Source organism: Thamnophis sirtalis, unplaced genomic scaffold (assembly GCF_051295495.1).
Source record: "Thamnophis sirtalis isolate CommonGarterSnake01/CBP01778 unplaced genomic scaffold, rThaSir2_p1.2 scaffold_6, whole genome shotgun sequence".
Classification (NCBI taxonomy): domain Eukaryota; kingdom Metazoa; phylum Chordata; class Lepidosauria; order Squamata; family Natricidae; genus Thamnophis; species Thamnophis sirtalis.
The window spans coordinates 30,664,607-30,692,396 of NW_028261386.1; the positions used below are offsets into that span (position 1 = coordinate 30,664,607).

Consider the following 27,790-nt stretch of genomic DNA (forward strand, 5'->3'; position numbering starts at 1 on the left):
AGTGGGAGCTTTCTTCATTTTAGCACACATTTAAATCAAAGGGCAGGAGCCTTTGATCTGAGGAAACAAAAAGCCTTTTTGGATTTGTGCTCATGAGAACTTGTATCTCTTCATCACCTGCCCCACAACTCTTCCTGTTGCTGCCTACAACAAAATTGTGATTTACAACTGTATTCTATGTTATCAGAAAATAACATTGTTGCATTCCGGCAGCTATCCCCGGATGTCATACATGGTTACCATTGTTTCTGTGGAAATAAATGACTCTTGGTTATCATGGGCCACTCTGACAAGGTAATGTAAAATCATATTCGGGGCTCTGGTGTTCATGATGATAACTTATGTTGCTAATAGTACAAAACCGGAGAAAATTCCTTGGAATCCTTGTTTATTAACACATTCAGATTCTAGGTACAGCAAATTAAAGGATGCTTTTCTTGATACCAGTTGGGAAATTATACAATCAGAAGCTTAGGTTTCCATTTTGGGGGGTAAAATGAGACCTGTCATCCTTTGTAAAGCAAATATATTATTTTCTAGAACACTGCAAAGAAAACATTGCTAGCCTGATATTCAAAATAATCCCTAGCTGAATCCTCAGTTAGTTAATAATATCAAGCATGATTCTTTGAAAATCATGGAATTAAAAAACAAAAAACAAATATCTGGTTTTTATCAGGATGGTGTTAGGAATATTTGAAATTCAGGTGGCTTTAGAAGGAGGAGAGAAATTTTTGAGTCAAAGCTATTGTTGGAAGTAGTTCTAACACAAAAAAGGGAGATTACTGAGGATGAAAATCTCCATTACATTCTGCTGCTAATGTACCACTGCTACAGGGCAGCTGCTGATGCCCCTGAAGTCCTGTTATGCTGTCTAGAGGCTGAAAGGATTTGGATGGCACACAACAGGTTTAAAAGGAATCCTAATAATACAGAGTTACTATTACTAATTGTTGTGGTTCTCTTGTCTGCTCCATTGGTATCTCGATGTGGTGGTACTACCCCTAAAAAAACAAAACTCGAACATCAGGGATTCTAGCAACTACTAAAGTAGTAGCAGGAGGATCTTTGTGCAGCTATGGTGGTGACTCAGTTTCAACTCTACCTGGAATGAAATGATCTTGCTACAATAACCTACGCCCTTATAATAGTCTGCTGCAATTTACTTTGCTGCAACACACTCTAGATCAGGGATCGGCAACCTTAAACACTCAAAGAGCCACAAAGGTCCTAACCAGAAACCCCACATTTAATTCTGGAACCAACCAAAAGTTGGTTCCCCCACCATAAAGCCGCGTCCCAGCACGGCGTCCTTTTTCCTCTACCTGTGCTAACCAAAGGCCCTATCAATTGTGAACCTGATCAGCGAGAGGGAGCCGCAGCAGAGGGATGAAAGAGCCAGATGCAGCTCCAGAGTCGGGGGTTGCTGACCCCTGTTATAGATGCTTCTGCCTTTGGAGACCACTTGGAAACTGCAGTTGGTTCTAAGTCCAATGGCATGTGTGTTAGCCAGTGGAAGTACATTACACCAGGGCTGTGGGGTTTGCATTGGTCATCAGTAGGCTTCTGGGCACAATTTAAAGTACTGGTGTTGACCTATTAAGTCCAATAAACTATAGTGTCAAATTATCTGAACATTTTCCCATTGAAATCAGTGCAGCCAATTTGATTTATTTTGGAGAAGCTGTGAGTAGTTTCCTGCTTTAGGGAAGTGTAGCCTTAGAAGGACTAGTTTTCAAGGACAAATGCTGGTCTCCTCTGAAATGGCCTCCCAGTTGTTCCCACTTGGACTGCTTTCTGGAGGTTGAGCAAAGCTATGATCATTTCAACAATATTTGGGCCATGATACATAGGTTTGATTTATAGAGTGTTTTCATTATATATTTTGCATTTTATTTTTAATGGGATTTTGGATGTTAATTGTGTATTTAATTGGGTATTTTTATCTTTGTGAACTATTGAGATTTGTTCAAAAGGTCCAAGAAATCTTGTGCCTGACATCATAGGGTGAAATACTCAGGAGTTCTTTAAGTATGCTAAAGCAGATTTTTTTTTTAACAATCTGTCCCTCCTCTTCCTCCCCTGCCCTGGTGTTGCCACCTTATAGTGCCTAGAAAGCTTGGAAGCTTCATATTATGGATAATATAGTCATAAGAGAGAGGCATGATGGTGCAGTAGTAAGAATACAGTATTGCAGGCTAATTCTGCCAACTGCCAGCAGTTCGATCCTGACTGGCTCAAGGGTGACTCAGCCTTCAATCCTTCTGAGGTCAGTAAGATGAGGACCCAGATTGTTGGGGGCAATATGCTGACTCTGTAAACCACTTAGAGAGGGCTGTAAAGTACTATGAAACAGTATATGGGTACAAGTGCTATTGCTAATGCTATATTATGTCAATCTATTCCATACATAAGCACACAGAGAAAGAGAATATGCCATATTTGTGTGATTTTCAATGAAACTTTTAATAAAATAATCTGTTCTGCATACTGTTGATACATTCAACTGGGGTGAATTCCCTAATTTGAAGTAATAACACTAGTCCCTTTCCTAGTTCATTTATTTATTTATTTTTAGAAAAAAACAGAAGTATTTAAAATCAGTTTTACTACTTTCCCCTCTTTTGCACAATACACTCAAATGGCTAGACTGTGCAAAAAGCTAGTCTCCACTAGTTATGTACCAGACATCCTTTAACAGAAACAGCAAGCATCCAACAGTGATGTTGGATAATCAATAGAGTCTTCAAGGATAAAAATAAGCTGGACAAAATCTATAGTTTTGCTTCTAGTGTGTTTGGGAAACACTGTTAATGAAAAATGAGGTGGATGTACCCACTGCACATTTTTGGATTACTGTTTGGTGCCATCAATCTGAAGCCTAATGAAACATAGACCACCTACAGGGGAGGAATATTGTGTCCTTCTGACAAACAGCATCTAATTTTCTAACTGACACTGACTAGCATCAACTGAAAACATTTCCTGTTTCTGATCAAACATTGCAAGCAGAAATCTCAATGTAACAAGGCAAATCCTTGCTACAGGTGCTAAGAAAAGAATTACAGCCAGCTGCATTATACTGAAGTGTCAGGTATGTCACCTCCAAGGATGGACACAGCTTGTTTTCAAGTCAAAGCTAATAAATGTCCCTTTGCAATGCTGGAATATAACTGTCCAGCATAAGTACTATTCAGGAGGATGCACATTTCATGCTTAAAGGAAATTGCAACTCCATCCAAATCAGTATATCATCCGAAGCCTAAAGTATATCTTTTTAGGTTTTGATAATGACTTGTTTATTATTCACTATGTATAAAAAAATTAAAATTTTGATGAAGACCAGCCCTTCCAAATGGTTGCCTAAAGATGGTGTGGATTTTAGGTCCTATCAGTCATAACAAATATAGCCATTGAGTCTTCCAAGAGAAGCAGAAAGTTGGTACCATTTGGTTCATTTCTTAACAGAAAACATTTTTGGAGTTAGCATATATCGCATATGACTGGATTCCAGGTTAAATGGCCTTTGGTATGAGCTCAAAAATCTTTAGTAGAACTTTAAAAAGAGGCAGAAGCCCCTCCCCCCAATTTAATGAATCTATTTTCCATAAGAAATTACTTTTGTTTCTGCATCTTTTTATATCTCAGCAATGCACCTTATAGTTATGTGCACCTGCACAGGTGTAAGAGAGCAAAACTTATGAGGATAGTTGCTTTAAGGTTCCTTACGAAACATCTGATCACAGGTCAATGATACAGCAACGTTATATTTCACTCATTTAGTATTTAAAGTACAGGGTTTTTTTAAATCATATTCCTTTGAACTCTTCCAGTTTTATGTGCATACATAGAATATATACATTGTAGGCACATTTGCTTATACATTTCCTTATTGTTGTCTTCTACTATGTGTTTGAGGAGTATGGAAAAAAACATACTGCTCACTGGAGACTTAATATTATTATGCAAGCATATTTCTACTTGAGTTTGAATAGCCTACTCTCAGTAAAGACAAATAATCTTATATACAAAGGCTAATAGCTGACCTAATTTCAGCCAAAGTATGGCAAGGGGAGATGCAATGCCTGAAGCAGAGGGTTTTCAATGGTCTGATCCAGGGATGAAATGCTACCGGTTCACCTGAATCAGTAGTAAAAAAATGCTACCGGTTTGGGCAAACCAGTAGTTTCAACGATCAGCTGTGCGACAATCAGCTGTGCTGTGCGATTACAGCTGATTGTCACACAGCTGATCATCAGAACTACCAGTTTGCCCAAACCGGTAGCATTTTTTTACGACTGGTTCAGGCGAATGGTGTGCATGCGCCCGCGAAGTGAACCAATAGCAAAGCGAACCGGTAGTGAAGCGAACCGGTAGCAGACTTCAGAGCATTTCACCCCTGGTCTGATTGCCTGACAAAAACCAACAAAAAACAGTCAATGTCTGTGCAAGTTTATGCAAAATGTTACAGACCAAGAATTGAAGGGGAAGTGTGAATTCTTAAAGTAGACTTCAGGTACATTTTATCTAATCTTCAATTGTGTGGAGTTCATTTGCTCAAAAGTAGATCTATGCCTGGGTATAAATATTAAGGGAAATCTCCTAATGCAAAGAGGCTTATAATGTAGGGATTTTTTTCCCATCCCAGAATTGGCACCCTGTAATCAAATTGGCACCCTATTATTCATTAGATTCATAAATGAATATGGATGGTCACTTCCTACATGACTGAGTAACTGAAGTACAATGATTTACAAATATTCTTAAGGAATAAATGTGAGAGGCAAAGAATGGATTGGGCATCTGTTGCCTACATTGGTCACAAGACCATCTCCCTCCATTGGAAGTAGGTAGTATGTGGCTTAGTGTAAATTCACCTAAGATTAGTACCAACCATATTGACTATGAGAAGGCTGGTTTTATCCTTATTGGAAATCAGCAGATATACATAGCTAGATCAAGTTCTCCTATAAGATTCAAACCCTGATAGTGAATTACTTTTAAAGATACCCAGATCTTGGCACTTAGCAGTATTTCAGGAAGGGATATATAGAATTTATCAGAATGATATATAGGGAACATATGTATCCTATAATAGTATACAAATGGATTCTATATTAATGTGGTATACATCATTATTTTAGACAGTTGCTTTTGTTAGAGAAAAACACCTCAAATAATCATGATTATCCTGTTGATTTTAGATACAATCCTCTTCCACATACATAACCCTGAACTCAGGCTAGCATGTCACCTTTACAAGGTACCTCTTTTGAGCTGAGTTTGCCCCTCCCCCAAACTCGTGACTTCAAGGACATATCCTTGCAGGGTTTGGTTTTTTTTTTTTGCAATTTTCTTCAATATTACAAAACTATATATTTTTTTTTGTGGAATAGATTTGCAAATCAAACATCTTCAATCTTTCATCAGGTTTGCGTTTGTGGTCTCTGCACTGCAATAGAGCCGAGGTGGCGCAGTGGTTAGGGTGCAGCACTGCAGGCTACTTCAGCTGACTGCTATATGCAGTTCGGCGGTTCAAATCTCACCGGCTCAAGGTTGACTCAGCCTTCCATCCTTCCGAGGTGGGTGAAATGAGGACCCAGACTGTGGGGGCGATATGCTGACTCTGTAAACCGCTTAGAGAGGGCTGAAAGCCCTATGAAGCGGTATATAAGTCTAACTGCTATTGCTATTGCTATTGCAATACTTTGGTTATTGCCCTTTAGACACACTGGTTTTTTCCAGTGTAACACATTTTTTTCTAACAAAAAGGTAGGATTCCTTGTTTAGGTTCTCTTCACTATGAAATTAACTTGTCTTTCCCAATATATGAGATTAATTGTCAGTAATTGAACAGAGTTTGGAGGCTAATTATGTAAAAATTGGTATTAAAAGAATACTACTGGATTGATGGAGTTGAGTAGTTCATATTTAGTTTTACAAATTACATGAGTTGAGAGGCAGCAGTAAGAAACAATAAAAATCCACTGAGAGCTGCTAAAGCAAATTAAGGTTTACTAGTCCTTTGAAAGACAAATGATCCAAGCATATAATGCAGAGAAGGTAGTAAAATTGTTCATGACATTTACTATAGATTTAAAATATCAAATGGTCTTGAATGCCGTATGTTGAACACATTTCCTTTCTATTTTCCTTTTAGGATAGACACATCATTATTCCAAAGGATGGTTAAAACAAAGGAACCCACCCTAACCTCTTCTGACTTTAGTTCTCTCATGTTGCAGTAGGAATATTTGAAAATCTTGTTTTTCAAACCATGATCCAAAACAATGCTGATATTCTTCTGAAATTCATTATGTATTTTTCTAAAAAATATTTATCTAAGAGATGATGCGTGTGCCTAATCCAAGATTAAAATGCAATCCAAAAGATCCAAGACTAAAATTCTATTATCATCTCTGATTAAAAGAATCAAGTATCAGATTATGACTTAGAATAGCTTATAACTATTGTTCTTTGGGCTATTGTTTTCAACTGATTTGTGTATTTGCAATACTTCTGATGAGAGGTTCAGGGACGTGCAGTCAGGGGAGGCAGAGCCATGAAAAGAAAATGTAAAAGGAAAAAGGCGAGAGCTGAGGTCAGGCTGAGCTAGTTGCTGCCAGAGTCACAGTGGATGACTCTGCTTAGTGCTTAACTGTTTAAAAAAGCCTCTAAAAAGTGCCCTCTACAGGAGGCGGCAGGAGAACGAGGTGCCTCATCTAGTCTGGTGTTTTATGATCACTCGAGCAGAGTTAAGCAAGGGTTAAAAGCTTAAAAATTCCTGACTTAGATGAGGCACGTTGTTCTCTTGTCTCCTCCTGTAGAGGGTGCTTTTTTAGAGGCTTTTTTAAACAGTTAAGCAGAGTCATCCACGGTGAGGCAGCAACTAGCTCAGCCTGACCTCAGTTCTTGCCTTTTTCCTTTTACATTTTTTTCTTTTCATGATGGCAGGCAAGAGCAGAGTTGAAATCCTCTCTGAAACAGCTGGAAAAGGTATGTGTGGGTCGGAGGAAGGGGGAGGAATTCAAACTTCATCCTCCTGGTGCAACTTTGTGTGTGTGTGTGTGTGTGTGTGTGTGTGTTTGAGAGAGGGGGAGGGAGCATATTGAGACAGTTCTTTAGTTTATGCACTATGTAACACTCTAATACTATGCCTTTGGGTTTTCTGAAATTTAAATTATCCAATCATAAGCAAAAACAATGTTTTCAGTAGAATGATTTTCCACTTCTACTTACACCTGCCAGCCAAAATGTTGCTACTGGTATTGCTAACATGGGCTGAGGAGGAAAACCTAAATTTTCTGAATCCTGGTGCAACTTTGTGTGTATGTGTTTGAGAGAGGAGGGAGGGAGGAAGGAGGAGAAGGGAGAAGAAAAAGAAAAAGAAAGAAGGAAACTTATTTAGCAAAGGAGAAAAACAAATGCTGTCGCTTTAAATCAGAACTGAGCATGCCTGGCTGTGGAATTCTGGGAGTTGAAGTCCACAAGTCTAAAAAAATTGCTGTCTCACCAGCCATAAACCTCACCGCACGTCACGGGAAAGGTTATATATACATTTGTTACAGAGGTATACACAACATTGAACATGTGTTTATTTCCAAATCCAAAATAAACATCTTATATTTCATGAAGTTCTGGAGGTGGGCTTCAGATGGCAGAACCTGGGTTTATAAAAACATGGAGGTATTTTGGGGGGTTAGAAGGCAATGCTAATGTCCCTTGTGTCTCTTTGCCCTCCTACATGACCTGTATACTAAACCCCCAATCATCCCAAATGACATCCCATTTGTACATTCCCTTAACCATCACCAATGATTTTGGCTTCAAGAAACACATAACCAAGTGGTATCCTGCCAAACTTATCAGTCCCTTTCTAACTCCCTTAGAGAAACTTACCAATATTATGTTTTTCCATCCCCCCCCCCCAAAAAAAACCTTCAGCTTGGAACAGTTTTCTGATCAGTGCCTGGACAGACCACCCGAAACTAGCTACTCCATGAATATAACAATAGCACTTACATACCGCTTCATAGTGCTTTACAGCCCTTTCTAAGCAGCCGGCAGTCAGCAGAAGTAGCAATACTGCATTCTAACCACTGCACCACCCCAGCTCTACTGTATATGTTTCTGTATAGATCTTTTGCACATATTTAATTTGTTTTATACATAAATATATCATGAAAACCTTACAAATGATTGCTTCATCTGATTATATAAATGTTTTCACTACTGCAGAGCTTTCCTGAAAAGTATTTGTGTTTGAGCCAGAAGACTCTGATCATCTGCTCCCAATACAGCCCCTAATGAAATAATTAATGTTTTGTCCCATGGTATTTATGTATTTTTCAAATTTATGGAGCTACTTGTGTCATAAGACAAATGACTTTATTTATTATTATATATTATTTAGCTCAGTTTGGAGAAAGTATGTACTGTAGTTGAAGGTAATTCACATACATTATTTGATCTACAGATATGTTTATAAAACAATTGTTTCTCCAAATAAATAAATAAAGTATTGTGGTCTGGCTCACATAATATGGCTAAGACAACGGCTGAATTGCTGAGACACAAACTACCTCATCTGAGTTATGCAAATCTATCCCAAAATTTCCAGGTTTGTAGTTACCTGGGTAAACAATTGCTTGAAAGTAAAAAGCATCTGCACTCCATCTAGCAGTCAGTATTGAAATAAATATAGTAAAGATCTGACTTGTAAAAAAACAAATGCCTAGAATTCATCCACAGAATTCCATAGTACTAGAAAACTCACTTTGAAAATAACTGGTATAAAAACAAAGAACTAAATGCTCAGACACATTCTGCAGCTCTGATTACTCTGAACAGATGGAGTAGCAATAATTGTCATTGCCCTCTCTGTTAGTCTTGTATCTAGCTGGTTGGGACTGTTTGGTGCAGCTTAGGCAGAAACATGCTGAAGAAAACAGGACATAGGTAACTCGATCTGCAAAAACCCGAAGTCTTCCTTCCTTCATTAGAAAGTTTCCATTGCAACTTGGTTCTTCCCAGTAGAGAAGAAACAGTTCTATTTATGGAGGAGCAAGTTTAGATCTGACCCCATGAATGTCTTTGATAAATATTCAACTGGCATGCTTATATAAAACTATTTTAAAATATGAAATATATTCATGGATGACAAATAAATGTGTTAAAAGTTGACACACAGTCTTTACTAAAATAGTTGCAATGAAAAGTATCCTACCAGAAATATTAGGATGATAGCTTTTACTGGCAACCTATGTAGGGCAAAGAAAAATATAGCAGCTTTATAGGTTCCAACATTTTCACAAAAGTATATGTGCCATGTAAAGTTCCACAGCTGATGAGAGAGAAAGCAAAAGTTAAGTTTGAACAGATGGTAAAATTGGATGTTATCAAATGAAATCCGATGGTCAACTGGTCTTTATTATAAAACCAAGAAAGCCAAATGTTTTTAAAGTTCAAAAGCACAAGGACAGAAATGGTGCATGAAAGGAAACTACTTGCAGCTCAAGAATGTGTTTGAGGGGTTCATGTGTAGACTCCAAATATGAAAAGCCTTTTCCTCATTTTTGGATGCAGACCAAGAGTTTGAGGAGGCTAATCTTTATAGTAAATATATAGAATTCTGGGCTTCCTTGCAACAGCTGTTTGAGAAAGTGGAGTGTGATCCCCAGAGATAAAATAATAGCAAAATGCAATGTATGTGTGAGGGATATATTCAGATAAATTGTATCTGAATGTGGGTTTAGCAGATCAGCATCAGAATTAGGTGTCTCTGTTAGAAACCTATTTTTCATCAAACACGAACACACTGTAAACCAAACTACATTCATTTCATCATTCTGAAACTGATGTATTGAGGGGTATAAGTTTTTTTCAGAACTGGCATGGTAAAAAAACATCTAGAATCTTTGCAAGAAACATATATAGTCAAGAGACAGACATCTGAGCAGTTTTATAGTTTAGAAGTTATGTTACATTACCATATAGTAAGCAGTATAGACTACATATTGGCTAGTCTTTGTCTGAAGAACTATAGCTACCTATTTTTGCCTAGCTGATTGATCATTTTGGATCTCAGATATCCCAAATCCAGAGCTAAAATCTAATATACAAATGACTATAGCCCAAGGTTGCCTTGACATAAAGAAAGCAAAGAGTAATTCAAAGCTAGGCCAGTATTTAAATCCAAGGATAACAAAGTAAACTGAAGGATTATAGCAAGACTTTGAGACTTTTCCTTTTCTTGTTCAGTAATACTACTGAGAATTCAGTGTATTCAAACCCAGTACAATGCAGCTGGCTCAGATTTCCATGATGATGTGTGCCAAAATGCAAGATGAATCTTGATACCATAGGAGATCCAACCTAAGTGTTGTATACTGGGCATATGTTAAGCCATCTTTTCACAACCTGCTTTCCAGATGTGGTGGGACTAGCACATTCAGAATTCCCAGTCCATATGTCCTTTATACATGCTGACTATGATTTCTGGGAGTTATAGTCCCACCCCATATGTCAAAATAGGGGACTTCTGGGGAGAAAATGGCAAACTGGAGATTGTAGTATGAAGAATCAGTGATAGACTGGCTTTCTGTAATTTGTCTCTGGACAAGGAGAGGATTGAGTTCATTCACAAGTACTCCATACTGTTGCCCCTCATGAGGAAACTGCAAGACAGTGGTCTCCAGCAGGTTTAGAGCTCTGGGAGATGAGAAAATAGCTATCTTGTTCAACCCACTGGCAACACCCTTAAGGACCCTGGGTTTGCATACTTATTTTTGTAATTATATTTGGAAATTGCCTGTTAACTGCTTTTCAGCTATTAGCAACCTTTGGATTGACATGTTTTAAAGAATTGCATAACTTCCCCTTAATCCTTAGTGCTGCAGTTTTAATTACAATGTAAGAAATTATTTTTTCAAGGAATTAACAGAATAACAGATTTAGAAGGTATATTGGAGGTCTTCTAGTCTAACCCTCTGCTCAAGCAGGAGAGAGCACACCATTTCAGACAACTGGTTGTCCAATCTCTTCTTAAAAACCTCCAGTGTTGGAGCATATACAAATTCTAAAGGCATTAATTGTTCCACTGATTAATTGTTCTAATTGTCAGGAAATTTCTCCTTACTGCTAGGTTGGTTCTCCCATTGATTACTTTCCATCCATTGCTTCTTTTTCTGCCTTCAGGTGCTTTGGAGAATAGGTTGACCTTCTTCTTTGTCTCAGCCCTTTAGATATGGAACACTGCTATCAAATTGCCCCTAGTCCTTCTTTTTATTAAACTAACAGCAACTTGATGATTAAAATTTTGGTTTTATACAATTACAAACTTACTAAAACTGAATGGAACAAAATATTTTAACATTTGAAATATTGAAGGATATTTTTGTACAATGGACCCAGAACTTAATTTTAAGAATGTTGGTCTCTATTGATGGATTATGTCTAAAATATGGATGTCAAACTTGCATCATCATGGTATTGTCACATAACATATATCAACCTTTCCCCTCTTTGCTAAACAAGGTGTGGTGTGGCCAGTGCATGATGCATCGGGCCCATGGGCTACGAGTTTGACAGCACTGATCTAAAAGACGCTATGGACGAGGAGCAAGTTTTATTAGGCAAGACCGAGACTGATCTCAATTTAGAATTGGATTTAAAATGATTTAAAAATAACAAGCTAAAAGAATATGGAAAAAAGATGCTACAGAAGACATGGATGTCTTCATAATTAAAAAGGATTATATAAACAACAGGATAATTTGGATAATGTGAATAATTTTTCTGTATTGGTTTTACAAAAGAGGCTTGTTAAAGCTTTGGAAATTTTTATGAGAAAAGACAAAGAACAAATAAAAATAAATCAAGTTTTAGAACAATAATTGAAAGGACTAAAGTAAGTTTATTTGTTCAAGATGAAAATATAACTAAAATTGTTTCTATTTGTTATGATGAAGACAGAATAATTTTATGCATTTCTTTTTTCTTTACTGTATTATTTTTCCTTTCTATTTTCTTTTCTTTTCTCCACGTATTTTTTTTTGTTATTTTAGTCTCCATTATTCATTTACTTATTGGATTTCCACACCACTCATCTCACCTGGGCAAGTGACTCTGAACAATTTGCAAACAATACCTTTAAAAAAAAAAAAACAAAGCTAAAAATTTAAAAAAAATGAGTTATAAAGTTAATATGGCTAAAAGGTTAATGAGTTGTAGTGTGCACCCTCAAGCCACCAGCCATCCCTAGGATTTCAAAGCACTCTTCAACCAGCTAACTGGCAAAGCCAGAACTTAAAACTTTTCTGCAAAGCCAGAAGCTCCTCTCTCTTCTTGGGGTAAAGACAGATATAACAGTGGAAAGAACTTCTTCCTAGATCTTGCCAGTCAAATTTTTTTAACCAATAAGATACACATTATGGCCTCAGTGTCTGACCAAATGGGAAGGGTTGCTGTAATTGAGACAAAATGGTGATAACCAACACCTAGAATAGGACTCCAGTGCAGCTCAAATAGCAGAGATGTTACATGCATAACCCTAGCATGTCCAGAAGTATTTGTGCTGCTGTATTTTGCACCAGCTTTTGGATACTCTTCAAGAGCAGCCTCATGTAGAATGCATCACAGTAATCCATCTGTGAGATGACTAAGGCATGAATGAGTGAAAAAAGAGCATCTTGATCCAGGAAGGGTTGTAACTGGCACATAACCCAAAGTTGAGCAAAGGCCCTCTTAGCCACATCTTCCACCTGTTCCTTGTGTAGGAGTCATGAATCCAAGAGGACCTCCAGATTACACTGGATCTGTCTAGGGCAGTGGAAGCCCAAGACCAAAGACAGTAAACCCCCAGATACAGTGGAGTCTCCTACCCACAGACACTGCACTTACCAGGGTTCAGTTGAAACTTGTTGTTCCTGTCCCAGGCCTCCACAGCCTCCAAACATTGCAAGATCTGCAACTTCACTAACTTTGTCCAGGATGGAGATGTACACCTGGGTATCATCTATATACTGAAGATACTTTATTCCGTAGTGATACATGATCTAACCCAGCGGTTTCATGTAGATGTTAGAGAGAGAGAGCCCTGAGCCCTGCTGCCCCCAACAAAGTAGACCACCCCAGCTGAGTCACTATCAATACTGATTAAGACCAGTCCCAGAGGAAGGAAGTGAACCAGCACAAGACTCGATCCACCTTTCCTGATAATCTTTCTTATAAAAAGGCATAAACTTTCATGAGTTTCAGCTCAGTTCTCAGAGATGCCACAATGAAATTCAACATCATTGATCATTATATCTCTCTGGATGGAAAATGAAACATTGTATTACAAAGTTCTAGCTGAGCCTTTACGACCACTGCCAAGAATGTTTAGTACCAGGGAATATATTGTGTGATGTTACACAAATTTCCATTTTCTGGTTTATATTAGTATACTGTATATCATCCATCCATCCATCCATCCATCCATCCAATTTATGATCTGCTTAGTGCTACTATAGTGGTTTACAGGGAACCACTATAGTGCTATAGTGCTAGTATAGTGGTTCATTGGGAAAAATTCAGTGGAAAAGGCTGCTCAGACAATTGGGAGTTGTATCCTTTTATGGTTGATAGAGCAAGAATAAATAGGAGTGTAATCAGCCTTGGTTTTCAGCAAGTTCTATTTCATTTTTCGTTTTTTTTACTAACAGTTTCCAGTGGAATAAAGGATCATAAGACTAATCATAATCACTGTAGAGAAGAGATAGTGATTAGGCAGTTGTGTGGAATTAGATGTTTAGTTATGTATGTAGTGTTTTCAATTCAGTTTTGTAAGTAAAAACATTTCTCAGTGCAAACGTGAGTGAATATCACCATTTAATGTAAATTTTATGTATGTATATATATATATATATAATTTCTTGATTTGCTCATTAAGGAAAAGGACTTTTAGTACTACATATCAGGATCTTTCATCATAATTCTACATAAAAATTTAAAATATACAGGGATTTCCTTTTTTGGATTGGAAAAAGAAAACCTTCACTGATGACAGACTGTCTTTGAAGGTTTGTGCCACTGCATCAGGAAGACACTGCTAAGTATTCTTAGATGCTCCTAGCTCTGAGAAAAATGTCAAGAGTACTAGTTAGTCAAAAGAAAAGTGAGTGAAATATAAAGGACAAATATTGGCCAAATATTCTATTTGAATCTGGAGATGTTTAATAGCTAGATAATGTTGAATGAATAAGTTAAACCAGTGGTGGGATTCATTTTTTTTTACTGCCGGTTCTGTGGGTGGAGCTTGGTGGGCATGGCAGGGGAAGGATACTGTAAATATCCCGCCTCACTCCATTGGTATTTGTATGCTGCCCACTCCCAGAGGATCTGGGCGGCTTACAGAAACAAGGGAATTAAAAATTAAAAATAGAAATTTTAAAAGTATGCAACATACATACACTTAAAATGGGGCTGGATGCTGATCAACAGCCCCAGGCCTGCCGGAACAGCCAGGTCTTAGTGGCTTTACGGAAGGCTGGAAGAGTAGTGAGGGTCCAGATCTCTACGGGGAGATCGTTCCATAGGGCCGGGGCAGCAACAGATAAGGCCCTCCCCCGGGGGGTCGCCAGCTGACATTGACCCACCGATGGTGCACGGAGGAGGCCTAATCTGTGTGATCTAATCGGTCTTTGGGAGGTAAATGGCAGGAGGCAGTCTCTCAGGTAGCCAGGTCCTAAACCATGTAGGGCTTTAAAAGTAACGATTAGCACCTTGAAGCGTATCTGGAGACCAATGGAAAGCCAGTGCAGCTCACGGAGGATAGGTGTAACATGGGTGTATCTAGGTACACCCATTATCGCTCGTGCGGCTGCATTTTGGACCAACTGCAGTCTTCGAGTACTCTTCAGGGGTAGCCCCATGTAGAGCGCGTTACAGTAATCCAGTCTTGAGGTGACGAGGGTGTGAGTGACCATCCGAAGGGCCTCCCAGTCCAGATAGGGTCGCAACTGGTGCACCAGGCGAACCTGGGCAAAGGCTCCCCTGGTCACAGCCAACAAATGATGTTCTAACGTCAGCTGGGTCCAGGAGGACTCCCAAATTGCGAGCCCCCTCTGAGGGGCGTATAACTTCACTCCCCAGGCTAAGAGATGGAATAACTGGACCATCCTTGGGAGGGAGCATCAATAGCCACTCAGTCTTGTCAGGATTGAGTACAAGCTTGTTTGCTCCTATCCAGATCCTGACAGCCTCCAGGCACTGGCACATCACTTCTACTGCTTCGCTGAGCTGGCACGGGGCAGACAGATACAATTGAGTATCGTCCGCATATTGGTGGTGTTTAATCCCGTGCCGGTGAATGATCTCACCCAGCGGCTTCATGTAGATGTTGAATAGGAGGGGGGACAGGACCGAACCCTGCGGCACCCCATAATTGAGGGGTCTAGGGGTCGATCTCTGCCCTCCAACCAACACTGACTGCGACCTGTCCGAGAGGTAGGAGGAGAACCACCGTAGGACGGTGTCTCCCACTCCCACCTCTCGCAACCGTCCCAGAAGGATACCATGGTCGATGGTATCGAAGGCTGCTGAGAAGTCAAGAAGCACTAGGATAGAGGAATGACCCCTATACCTGGCTCGCTAGAGATCATCGATCAGCGCGACCAAAGCAGTTTCCGTGCCATAACCAGGCCTGAAACCCGACTGAAAGGGATCCAGGTAATCAGTTTCATCCAAGATCCATTGGAGTTGAAAGGCCACCACCTTCTCAACAACCTTCCCTACAAAAGGGAGGTTTGAGACTGGACGATAGTTGTTCAAAATGGCTGGGTCCAGAGAAGGTTTCTTCAGGAGGGGTCTCACCACCGCATCCTTTAGGGGGTGCGGGAAGGATCCCTCCCGAAGAGAGGTGTTAGCAATCATCTGGAGCCAACCATGTGTCACCTCCCTGCTGGTGGAGACCAGCCAGGATGGACACGGGTCCAGTATACAGGTGGAGGCACTCACCGCTCCCATGGCCTTGTCCACTTCCTCAGGAGCGACAAGTTGAAACTCGCTCCATAAAATCCGCTCAAGACTTTCCCCCGGTACCTCAGCTGGTACCGTGCAATTGGAGTCCAGGTCCGTCCGAATCCGAGCGATTTTATCCGACAGAAACTGGACAAATTCCTCAGCTCTACCCTGTGGTCGTCCGCATCCCTCCCTTTCAAAAGGGAGCGGGCTATTCTAAACAGGGCGGCTGGGCGCGATTCTGCGGATGAAATAAGAGCGGAAAAATGCGCACATTTTGCCGCCTGTATCGCCACTAGATAAGTCCTAATGAAGGCTCTTAATTGTGTTCAGTTGGATTCAGAGTTACTGGCCCTCCAGCGGTGCTCTAGGCGTCTCTTTTGGTGCTTCATCTCCCGGAGTTCCTTGGTGAACCAAGGAGCCCTCCTGGATCCACTACCTCGGAGAGGCCATAAAGGCGCATTCCGGTTTAGAGCTCCCGCCGCCGCTGTATTCCAAGCAGCGACTAAGGACTCTGCCGGACTGTGGACGAGAGCGTCAGGTATTTCACCGAGCGCCGTCTGAAATGCCATAGGGTCCATCAGGCGCCTGGGGCGGAACCACCTAATCGGTTCCCCCACCCTACAGTGGGGGATTGGTTTCCGAAAGTCAAGCCTCAGTAGGAAGTGATCAGACATGACAAGAACAATTACTTAATGCCCTTCAAATCTAGATCACATCTCCACTGCTCCGAGAGGAATACGAGGTCAAGCGTGTGACCCGCTGAGTGAGTCGGACCCTGAATTACTTGGGTCAAGTCCATGGCTGTCATGGAAGCCATGAACTCCTGCACCCCATCAGAGTGTTCGCCGAGCGAAGGCAGGTTGAAATCCCCCAGCACCATAAGTTTGAAGTTTTGTTTTATTTATATGCCACCCTATTCCCTTTGCAGGGACTCAGGGCGGCGAACAACTCAAACGGGGAAGGGAACATACAGTACAAGACACGCATTTAAAATAACCAACAACCATACCTGTCGAGAGGGGAGGAGGACTCATCAACCCCAGGCCTGCTGACACAGCCAGGTTTTAACGGCTTTTCGGAAGGCCGGGAGAGAGGTGAGGGTCCGAATCTCCCTGGGGAGTTCGTTCCAAAGGGCCGGAGCTGCAACAGAGAGGGCCCTCCCCCGGGTCATAGCCAGATGACATTGGCTGGTAGACGGGACCCGGAGGAGGCCGACCCTGTGCGATCTAATGGGTCTTTGGGAGGTAATTGGCAGCAGGCGGTCTCTCAAGTACCCAGGTCCAATACCATGAAGGGCTTTATAAGTGATAACTAGCACCTTGAAGCGTATCCGCACCACAAGCCTGGGGAACTCTACCGCCAGCTCAGCTACTGACTCGAGGAGCACAGGGAGGGCTGTTGTAACGCTGTTGGGAGGTAGGTACATTAGCAACAAGCCCACTTGGCCCCCAAGGTCCAACTTCACCAACAGGGACTCACACCCGATAAGCTCCGGAGCAGGGATCCTACAAGGAACTAATGACCTTCAGATGATGGCTGCCACTCCCCCACCCCTTTCTGGTGTCGCGGCTGATGGAGCACCTGAAACCCTTCTGGGCACATTTCAGTGAGGGGGACTCCTCCCTCCTGGCCCAGCCAGGTTTCAGTAATACATGCCAGGTCTGCCCCCTCGTCTAATATTAGGTCCCGGATGAGGGGAGCTTTGTGAACAATAGACCTGGCATTTAGCAACAGCAGCCTGAGACCAGGGCCCTGACAACTCCTGCCATCTGGTCCTGGAGTGGAGCTAACGGGGCCGGAAGGAGGGATCTCTGTGACGTAGCAAACCCTTCTTCCCCGGTAATGGCTAGCCCTGTAGCTCCCGTCAAACCTGCCTCTCCCAATGATGACCGGAATGCCCCGGCCCATCCCCGCAGCCGTAGGCCCCATTTCCCCCCCCCCCCGTAGCCTCCGTTCTCCCCGGCAGGCCATTCTTATCAATCTTCTAGGACGAGAGGTAGGCCTGGGCCCCCTACCACTTGTGCTACAGCACTCAGCGGAGGAGGCACCAGGCTGCACTCCCAGTCCTCTCATGCATACCACAGTCACCCACTCAAACAATCCCCACTATAGACAGTTAAAAGTACAAGGATACAGTAGATAATTAAAATAAGGGGCACACGCATTTCCTCCCGATCAGTTGGGACTCAGGAGACAGATAATAGATGGGGATGGGGCCAGTCAGAGGTGGGATTTACCGGTTCTCTGAACTAATCAAAATTTCCGCTACCAGTTCTCTTGAACTAGTCAGAACCTGCTGAATACCACCTTCTGATTTAGTAGAAATGTATTGTGTACAGAACTTAATACCATATTGTTTTGTGAGTAGGTTCCCCCCAAATCATGTTATACTATGTCATCATGTCAGCATGTGTGATCCTGGGAGGAAGGAGCAAAAGGCATTGGATGTGTATGGCAAAAGTGTGTATTTCCAGCAGGGTCACTAAACCATGAAGGTCATTCCAGCTGCCAAGCTAAAGCAAAAAGACACATATATTGGGCAGCTGGAGGCAAATGATCAGTTTAATGACAATAGCAAAGATACACTTCATATTGTGTGAAAGAAAGCAATGATAAACCACTCTAATACTTTATGAAGAAAACCACATGAACAGATAAGATAAAGTGACTGATGGAATAATGCTGTATAATGGATTTCTATAGTTAGATGGCACTTAATATCCTACTGAGGAAAAGCTGAGGATCTTTTGGAGTACTAGTGGGTTTATAACACAGCTAGAATCAAAACTTTCAGACATCTACTTGCTGATGTTGCCATACAAAAAGAGAGCAACCAAAGCTGCAAGGTCAGAATTACAATGGGAGCATAGAACATATAAACCATGAACATGTGAAAGCTTAATGTAATGAAAGATAAAATGAATCTATTACATATTGACATCACAGGCATTAGCAAATTGAAATGGTCTAAAATTGAACACTGTCAGTTAGGAGATTATGCTATTTGCTACTCAGGATGCAAACAACAATAATTAAGCAATGGTGCTGCTTTCATAGTGAAGAAAGATATAAGAATGGCAATACTTAGATACAATGCATTCAATAACCAAATAATATAACTTTATTGACAACCCACTAGTTGTAGTTTATAATTCAACATTAACAATGTGGAAGAGATGGTGTGCTTTAGGATCAAGTTCAACATACCATGCAAACAAGATGTGCTGCTTGTAGTTGGAGACTGGAGTGCCAACATTGGAAACAGTAAGTAGGAAAATATAATTGACTGTGTAGCCTAGAAAACAGAAATGAAGCAGAATAATGACTTATCACTTTCTGCCAGCCCAGTGATTCTTTCATTGCTAACACATTCCTTAACTAAAATGAACCCTATAGGCATGGACATTACCAGACAGAGAACAAATTGACTCTGATGGGAGATGAAAGAACGTTACAATACATTACTGTAATCCATGTGGGATTAATACAATTGCATTGGTCTTGATTTTGTACAATTGCTTCGGAAATATTTCTAATAAAGAAAAACAGGCCAATCATTTTCTAAATAAGTAAATAAATAAGAAAAATAAATATATTCTACACTTTCTTTGCTTAGGTCCTGGAATGTAACTTTGTTGATCAGGATATGGAAGCAGACATATTATAAACTATATTGATTATCCAGAAAACACTGGAAGTAGACAAAAGGTTTGAAAAGTTATCTGTAGATTGAATCAGAGAATAAAAAAGAGAAAATTGCCGGAATGCTGAATTTTAAACTTGGTTGAAAGAAAATCACTTTACTCTGATCAACTGATTACACAGAACAAAAAACAAAGTGAGAAAGAGAAAAAAAACTAAGAAAAGCATAAAATCAAGGCAAAATTAAGGCAAAAATGTAATTTAAAAAGGAAAAACATGATGTTTTTATATTCCCCCCCTGCCTGTGCCTAATTAAAATTATAGTCAAAATGAAAGAAACTAAACTTGTATCTTTCTCCTACTGATACTGTATTTTTAATCATCTTAATCATCTTCAAAGATGTTAGTTTGTTCATTAGAGCTTTACAATTCAAAATTGTTTTATTTCATTTCCTAAAATGTTTCTACTCAAATATGAATTTGGATTTTCTCAATTGATTTCTAACCAGCTTTCCTTTTCTCCCTCTCTTACATTTTTCCTCATTTACCTGGTTATATAATATACTATGTCAGTTTGCGGCCTCTTATTTTTCTCTAAAATTTGATAGCCAGTGATGGATTTCTCAGGATTGTTTATCTTTAGACATGTTTACATGTAAATTTACTAATACTATCTATTCTATTTATACTTTAATGAGAAAATGTTATAGGTAGGGAAAGCTATAGAAATTGTAGCTTTGATGGTTAAAAAGGTTATACTAAAAATTAGGCTTTGAAAAAGGATTCACAGAAACGATTTTTTTAAAAAAGAATGTTACTGCAAAACTTCATAAAGATCTTATTTGATAGTTTCAGGATTTCTACCTGCTATTTCGGAAGAGAAAGGCTTTATTGGACAGTCTGGAAAAGTTCCAAGTATTATCAAGGTTTGGAAGAGATTAAGAACGTCCTTTTGGGCTTTCAAAATCAGTACAGCATATGGATTGGTCTGGTCTTACATTGTTCGCTATGTCTGTAAGGGATTTTTTTTAATAAAATTCAAGGAGAGAACCTACTACTTTATGTGTGGAGGGCAGCTGATTTATATGGTTGCCATTGGACTTTTGCCAGGAAGAAATAATTCTGGGGAATCAAGATCAAGCTTTGTATATGCAGATAAATAAATCTCAAGGCTGTACGTTTTAGAAAAAACAGGTACCAACATTTGTAATAGAGAGCAAGCTGCTGTTCAGTCCATCTTTTTATGCTGATAGGGAAATGGGAACTGGTTCTTAATGTTCAACATGAAACCCTCTTCATCATCTTTGTTATTCTCTGCTGAATGTGATGCAATTTATATTGTTCTTAAACTGTGATGTAGTTGAAAGCAAAATGACTTATCATTGCATATTCTAATTTGCCTATTGCTATCAGAATTATTGTAGTTTGTGAGTGGCTTAGTTATGTTTTATAATTTTATTTTTGTGAATTGTGTTCTTTGGATAGCAATTAGCCAATAAATAAAATCAAACAACACAATAACATTTTGTTGTTAAAATGACTAGAAGACCAAAAGAATGTGGCATTGTATAACATTGTTGCTGGCTTTAACATTTTTAGGACCGATACCAAACGGAGAAAATACGAAGATAAATAATAAAAAATATATTAATAAAATCCCAATAGTTACAGCATTGGAGAGATCCCTACAGATTAGAAAGAAGGGCAAGCCCCTTCTGACGAAAGAGAAACTAGCCGCCCAAAAGCGAGACGTGACATCTCACGAAGCCCCGCCCCTCGCCCGGAGGAGCGGCCGTTTTTTCCCCGCGCGGTACTGTGGCCGTCCTGTCCAATCAGGAGTAAGCAGCAACTTGCCGCTTCGAGATAGTGCGCGGGATTGCTGTCCTCCTATCAGCTACTGGCGTGCTCTACTTTTCGTGGTTTTGCCTGGTTCTCCAAGGTTTTCTCCCCGGCTAAACCGAGATTAACCAGAAAACACAGTATTTTCTCCCGATTAAAATAGTGTGTTTTCCTGGCGAGGGAGGAGAAAGAAGCGCATGCGCTTGTTTTGGCGGGCCGTTCGCGGGGCGAAGGGAGAAGGAACAGCCGAGAAATGGCTACTGGATTCGGGTCATTGCTGCGCGAGTGCCCGCTCCTCTTGCCCCAGAACCGGGAAAAGAGTGTCTATGAGGGCTTCGTCACCGCCCAGGTACCGAAACACTCGGGGTGAGCGAGGAGGGGTGGCGGTGGCAGTTGGAGTATCTCAATTCCGGTTCATCCATGTTTTTTCTCTTTCTTTTCCAAGAATGTAGTGTAGCAGGTATGGGATAGGATGGTCCCCGAAAACCACCCTGATGATGATGATTTATGTGTTCGTTAAGAATTGTGATCCTGTGTTTTCTTCGGAAGTATTGCATTGGTTCTTTTCAGAAAGTGCCCTTCCTCCTATGGAAGAGATAACTCGTAAATGCAAAAATAATGAGATTAAGCTCATAGTAACAGGAAGGTTGTATCGTTTGCAATACTTTGAGTAGACTAACTCTACCCTGTTTTTTCTCTCTAGCATCTCAAATGGCATATACACAAAATTGAGATATTGTAGAAGGAGAGTCGTATAAACCTCTGGTACCAGAAGAGAAGTCCTGTAGCCTTTTAAGGCTTACCAATTTTATTCTAAGACATAATATAGTAAAAAGTCTGTAGAGATTCTTAGTCATGGTTGTCTGTAGAGATTCTCAGATCATGGTTGTTCCAAAGATGGTTTTTCAGGAGGCAATTGGACTTCCTTGTTTTTTTCTTTGAGGATGTTTCACTTCTCATCCAAGAAGCTTCTTCAGTTCTGGCAGGATAGTAGTGAATGGAAGGATTTATACTATCCTGTCAGAGCTGAAGAAGCTTCTTGGATGAGAAGTGAAAGATCTTTGCAGAAAAAAGCAAGGAAGCCCAGTTACCTCCTGAAAAACCACCTTTGGGACAGCCATGACCTGGATGACTGAAACTCTCTACAGACTTTTAGCTATACAATTTGGAATGAACATCCTTTGAATTGTGTGGGAATAGGAATGGATTTCCAGAGGAAAAACTACAGGCTACAGGAATCGGGAGCACTACTCAGGTGACCCTGAGGACACAGGGTCCAAGTGCTTCAACGATCCTCTGAAACAGAACTGTCAAACTCGCTGGCCATGCCAACTCCCGGTTTAGCGAAGGGGGCAGGGAAGTCCAGATATATCACATGACATCACAAGTTTGACACCCCTGTTCTAAAAGAATGTAAATGACCAGCTGTCTCCAAGGATATAAATCCTTCCATTCCCCATTATCCTGTCAGAGATGAAAAAGCTTCTTAGTTGAGAAGCAAAACATTTTCAAAGAAAAAACGAAGTCCAGTTGCGTCCTGAAAAAGTACTTTTGAGACATAGTATAGTAAGTAACCTGAAGCTTTTGGGCTTTTTAAAGGGCTAGAAAACCCATCTACAGTAGGATTCCCAGTCTTAAGTTAGCCTTCAAGTTCTGTCCTCCACATTAGGTACACTGCAATCTCTTTATTTTCTGCCAGGATAAGTAAAGCCTATTTCAGTGATGACTTTTTGTGTGCCAAAAGTGGGGGGAGCGTGGGTGGTGATGGTGCGTGTGCGTGCCCGCACCCAGAATTCTATGCCCGACCTGTGCATGCGCGTGAACCACCTCCTGCCCTCCCCCTGCTTTTGGTGCGTGATGGCAGGTGGACCTGTTTTTTGCCCTCCCCAAACTCCAGAGGCTTTCTAGGAGCCTGGGAGAGGAAAAATGCCTCCCCCCCCCAAGGCCCTCCGGAGGCCAGAAATGGATGGTTTTCTGACTTTCGGTTTGGCCTTTGGGCTGTTTTTCTCCCTGTGGAGGCTTCCCTACAGTGAACCATTGCAGCTGTTAACTTAATAACACGATTAAGTGAATCTGGCTTCCCCATTTACTCGTCAGAAGGTTAGAAAAGGTGATCACATGATCCCCCCAGGACATTGCAGCTGTCATAAATATGAATCAATTTCCAAGCATCTGAATTTTGATCACTGACTGTGGGGATGCGACAACAGTCGTAAGTGTGGAGAAATGGTCATAAGTCACTTTTCAGTGTTGTTATAACTTTAACAGTCACTAAAACTTGTAAGTCAAGGACTACCTGTATCCTACAGCAGTGTTCTCCGAGTTGAAGTTAAAGTGGTTGAAGTTGAGAAATACAAGCCCTAGGGAAACAGCTACTAAGAGCATTAGTATCAGGGGAAAAATAACTTCGTATCATTGGGAGAATGTCTTGTCATAGGAGAAAAGAGTATTATTTAAGCATATATTACTTTTATTGTTTTTTCTTTCTACTTTTCAAAATAATTTGCATCACTCATTTTCTAAACAATCCATCTATTTGTAGCTTACAAAATAAAGTGCACTTGGAAAAATACACTTGTTTGCAAAAAAAAAAACAATTGGGGAAAAGGGAAGAAATATTCTCCTCTCCTCATTTAATATTTCTAAGGTTTATTTATTTGCCCATTTATAATTTATGTCTACAATACATTTATTTTTTTTCCAGTAAAGGGGTTTGTAGGTTTTTAAAAAAGTAATGATATGCCAAATTATAGTTATTTTACCTTTGCAATTACATCTGCTTATTGTAACACAGCGTTACAATATACTAGGAAACTATAGGATACAAACTATGCTTCTCTACTTCCTATTACATTATGACAAGTTTCTTGAAATTCTAGTGTTTTGTAGAAATCTTGAAAAAAATTAATATCTAATCACTAACCTTGGCATTAATAGCTTTTCAAATTAGAGATTTACGAACTATACTGGAAAACTAACATTTTAGTGATTTTATGAGAGTACACAAAGTTGAAATGGCAGGATTTTATTCATTTTCTGTATTTGTTTTCAAGTTCCATAACCTGTAACATTAGTAGATGACAGTTTAAATAGTAGATTCAAGTGTTATTGAACACATAATGTAATTCTAAGTTGTCAACTATATTTTTTGAGATACAAATTAGTCTTCTAAAGCAAATCTGGCTTTTTCCATTGACTCTGCTTGCCAGAAGCCAGCTGAAAAGGTACAAATCACATGACCCTGGAACAGTGCAACTGTCATAAATACATGCCAGTTGCAAGTATCCAAATTTTGATCATGTAGCCATAGGAATGCTGCAACAGTTGTAAGTGTGAAAGCTGGTTATAAGTCACTTTTTTCAGTGTCGTAACTTCAAATGATCACTAAAAGCATGATTGTAAATCAAAAACTACCTGTAGTTTTAAAGAGAAACTGGGATTATGATGGATAGCCACTGCCCTTCCGCTGCCCCTTGCCTTCCCCACTCCCACTATGGGCCAGACAGGGACAGTCAAAAGGCCTGGATGTAGCCCAAGGGCTGTAAAATGCCCAGGTCTAGAATAGATCACTGTTTCTCTCTCAGGACCCCATTCCCACTAATAAAAATTATGGAAGATTCCCAAAAGAGTTTTTATATTCCATCAGTATTGACTATGTTAAAAATCTTGGTTTTGCTCCTAGTTTCTTTTTTCTTTTCAATCACATCTTTCCTTTATCAAATCATATGTAGAAAATCTATACAAAGTCTGACTGTTGGTCCATGTGTTGCTGTATTTGTCTCTTGTTGAATGAATAATCTTCATTGTTTTATATTGACAATTTAGTGCCATAATTTTTTATTGTATATACTGTGTAGATTTTAAATAGATGAATTTAAATACAAATTAAAATAAAAAATGTAAAAAAATTAATATTAGAACATATCTTTAAAAATCCTTGATATGCTCAAGCATGCTTTGCTAAATACATGTAACTGAAAATATTATGCCTAATGTGATTTTGTATTTCCAGGGGAGAGACTTTCACATAAGGATATTGTTACCAACAGATGGTCAGTTGAAAAATGCTAGGTGAGGAGCATAATTGCTTTACATACTGTTTTCATTTCAACATCATTTCATTTTCCTACAAGGAAAGGAATGATCATTTAACTTGAAGACATTTCCAATATGTCAGCAATTTTAGTGACTGAATTGTTGTTACTAGTTGATCTTGATACTAGTTAACCCAAATGTAGTTAGTCATCATTTAAGAGCACTTAATGCAATTTATGGAAATGAGAAAATATTTTCTAATTCTGTGGGCTAGAACTACAGAAATATAACTAGAAAGATGTATTTGGTCTTAGAATCAATCAAACTGAAATTATACTCAGGTAATAACTCACTGTTAGAAAGCTAAAATATTTTCAATGCTCCCAAGAAATCAACATCTTCCTTTCCCAACTTGACAGTAAGATATGCACTACAATGTTTTGTTTCATAGCACATATTATTTTTATAATGTATCTATTATATCAAGATGCACTCATTTGTCAGATAATCTATCTCAGATCTAGCTTGGTAAGTTTTGCATTAATGTATGAATATTCCTACCGTGAAAATATTTACAAACCTTTCACATCCTGGACATAAATAGTTTCAACTCCTACCCTCAAAACCACATTATAGAGCACTGCACACCAAGACAACTAGACACAAGAACAGTTTTTCCCCGAACACCACTACTCTGCTAAACAAATAATTCCCTCACCACTGTCAAACCATTCACAAAGGCTCCGTTACTAGTACCATTAGTCTTCTCATCGTTTCTATCACCCATCTCCTCCAAGTTATGACTGCAGGATTGTAACTTTGTTGCTTGTATTGATATTGATTGTTTCCTGATTGCTTATTTGTACCTTATGACTATCATTAAGTGCTGTACCTTATGATTCTTGATGAATGTATCTTGTCTTTTATGTACACTGAGAGCATATGCACCAAAGACAAATACCTTGTGTGTGTCCAATCACACTTGGCCAATAAATAATTGAATTCTGTTTTCTATTCTATTCTATTCTATTCTATTCTATTCTATTAAATAACTTGTATGTGCCACTTCTCAAAACAGCCATGCTCTTTGAGTCATATTTTACTGTGTGCAAGAAGTGTAAGGATCAGCCCAAGTTTGGCTTTCTAGGGCTTTTTAAATTTACAGTTTTATAAATATGTGCACCTATAATTTCATTAAGTTATAACAAAATTTAGCCTCCTTATTTAAGGAAATGGGAACAATTGGAAAATAGGACATGAGGAAATGTCTGAGGAAGTTTCAAAGGTAGAGTGTCTTCTAAATTCTGACATTGTTATCACATTCTGACATTGATATTTCAGATTCAGGGTGAGGTGGAGAAAAGATGTTGGGTAAAGCAGGCTTTAGGGTGCTATTTTGGAAGGTTAGATGGTGGGCGGGAAAAAGTGTCTGTCCTTTTTAAATTTAGGTGTCTCTATCTTTTTCATTGATCTCTATCTTTTTATACATGGAGCAAACTTTGGCCTCCTTTTTCTTTTCATTTGCGAAAGTCATCTCTTTCTATTTGCACAGACTTACCTACTTGTGTTTGCTCCTACTTGTGATTTGATGCCAACTTCCTTTGGAAAATCTTGTGTTTAGAATTTGTTTACTGAATAAAATCTAAGGCCCCTGAGAAATATCAATGAAGTAAGGAATGCTACATAAAATATATCTGGGAGCCATTGATCTCTACAAAATTGTACCGATGCAAAGCCAAAAATCAATTTCTGACGTGGCTGTTTTTAAAAAGTAATTTTATTAAAACTACAATTGCAAAGATAAAAGATAAAAAATAAGGATAAAAAATATAAAGTTCAGAAAATAAACTAACCTTATATTCCTTATTAACAGTATTGATCTTTACCCCTTCAAATGTTGTCTTAGAACTTTTTTTCATTTTTCCTTTGTCCATTTTCACAAACTTCTTCAAAGCTTTAACAAGCCTCTTTTGCAATCCAATTAAAAAAAGGGATTCCACATCACTCTCTTAGTTTATTGTTTATAAAATCCTTTTTAATTATGAAGACATTACTTTTTTATGTCCAGTGTAGCATTCTTTTCCATATTATTTTTGCATGTTATTTTTAAATCCACATTCATATCAGTCTTCTCCATTAAAACTTGGCAAACAGTATCTCTGTCTGCTTTAGACTTCTTCAATCAATCTCTGGAGTTCTTATAACATTGTGTAATAGATTATTCATGTGAAAGATTTAAATCCTGTGTGAAATAAAATTAATATTTTGGATT

At 39.3% G+C, this 27,790-nt stretch overlaps 1 protein-coding gene and 1 long non-coding RNA gene across 3 annotated transcripts in view; one reads left to right on the plus strand and one right to left on the minus strand.

The window, feature by feature from the left end:
- Positions 1-27,790, plus strand: part of FANCL (FA complementation group L) — an 85,391-nt gene that overhangs the window by 21,254 nt on the left and 36,347 nt on the right. Inside the window, exons 1-2 of one of the 2 annotated variants that reach the window (XM_014069231.2) lie at positions 21,560-21,832; positions 25,496-25,554. In XM_014069231.2, coding sequence (XP_013924706.1) covers positions 21,737-21,832; positions 25,496-25,554 — 155 coding nt within the window. In that variant the 5' untranslated portion in view covers positions 21,560-21,736. Of the gene's footprint in view, positions 1-21,559; positions 21,833-25,495; positions 25,555-27,790 lie in introns of those variants that run through there. The other variant, XM_087717502.1, reaches the window with a different exon arrangement.
- LOC148044928 (uncharacterized) lies at positions 18,548-20,932 on the minus strand. The gene is made up of 2 exons (XR_015697143.1): positions 20,847-20,932; positions 18,548-19,297 (listed from the first exon to the last, which is right to left on the minus strand). It is a non-coding gene; the product is annotated as an uncharacterized LOC148044928 (long non-coding RNA).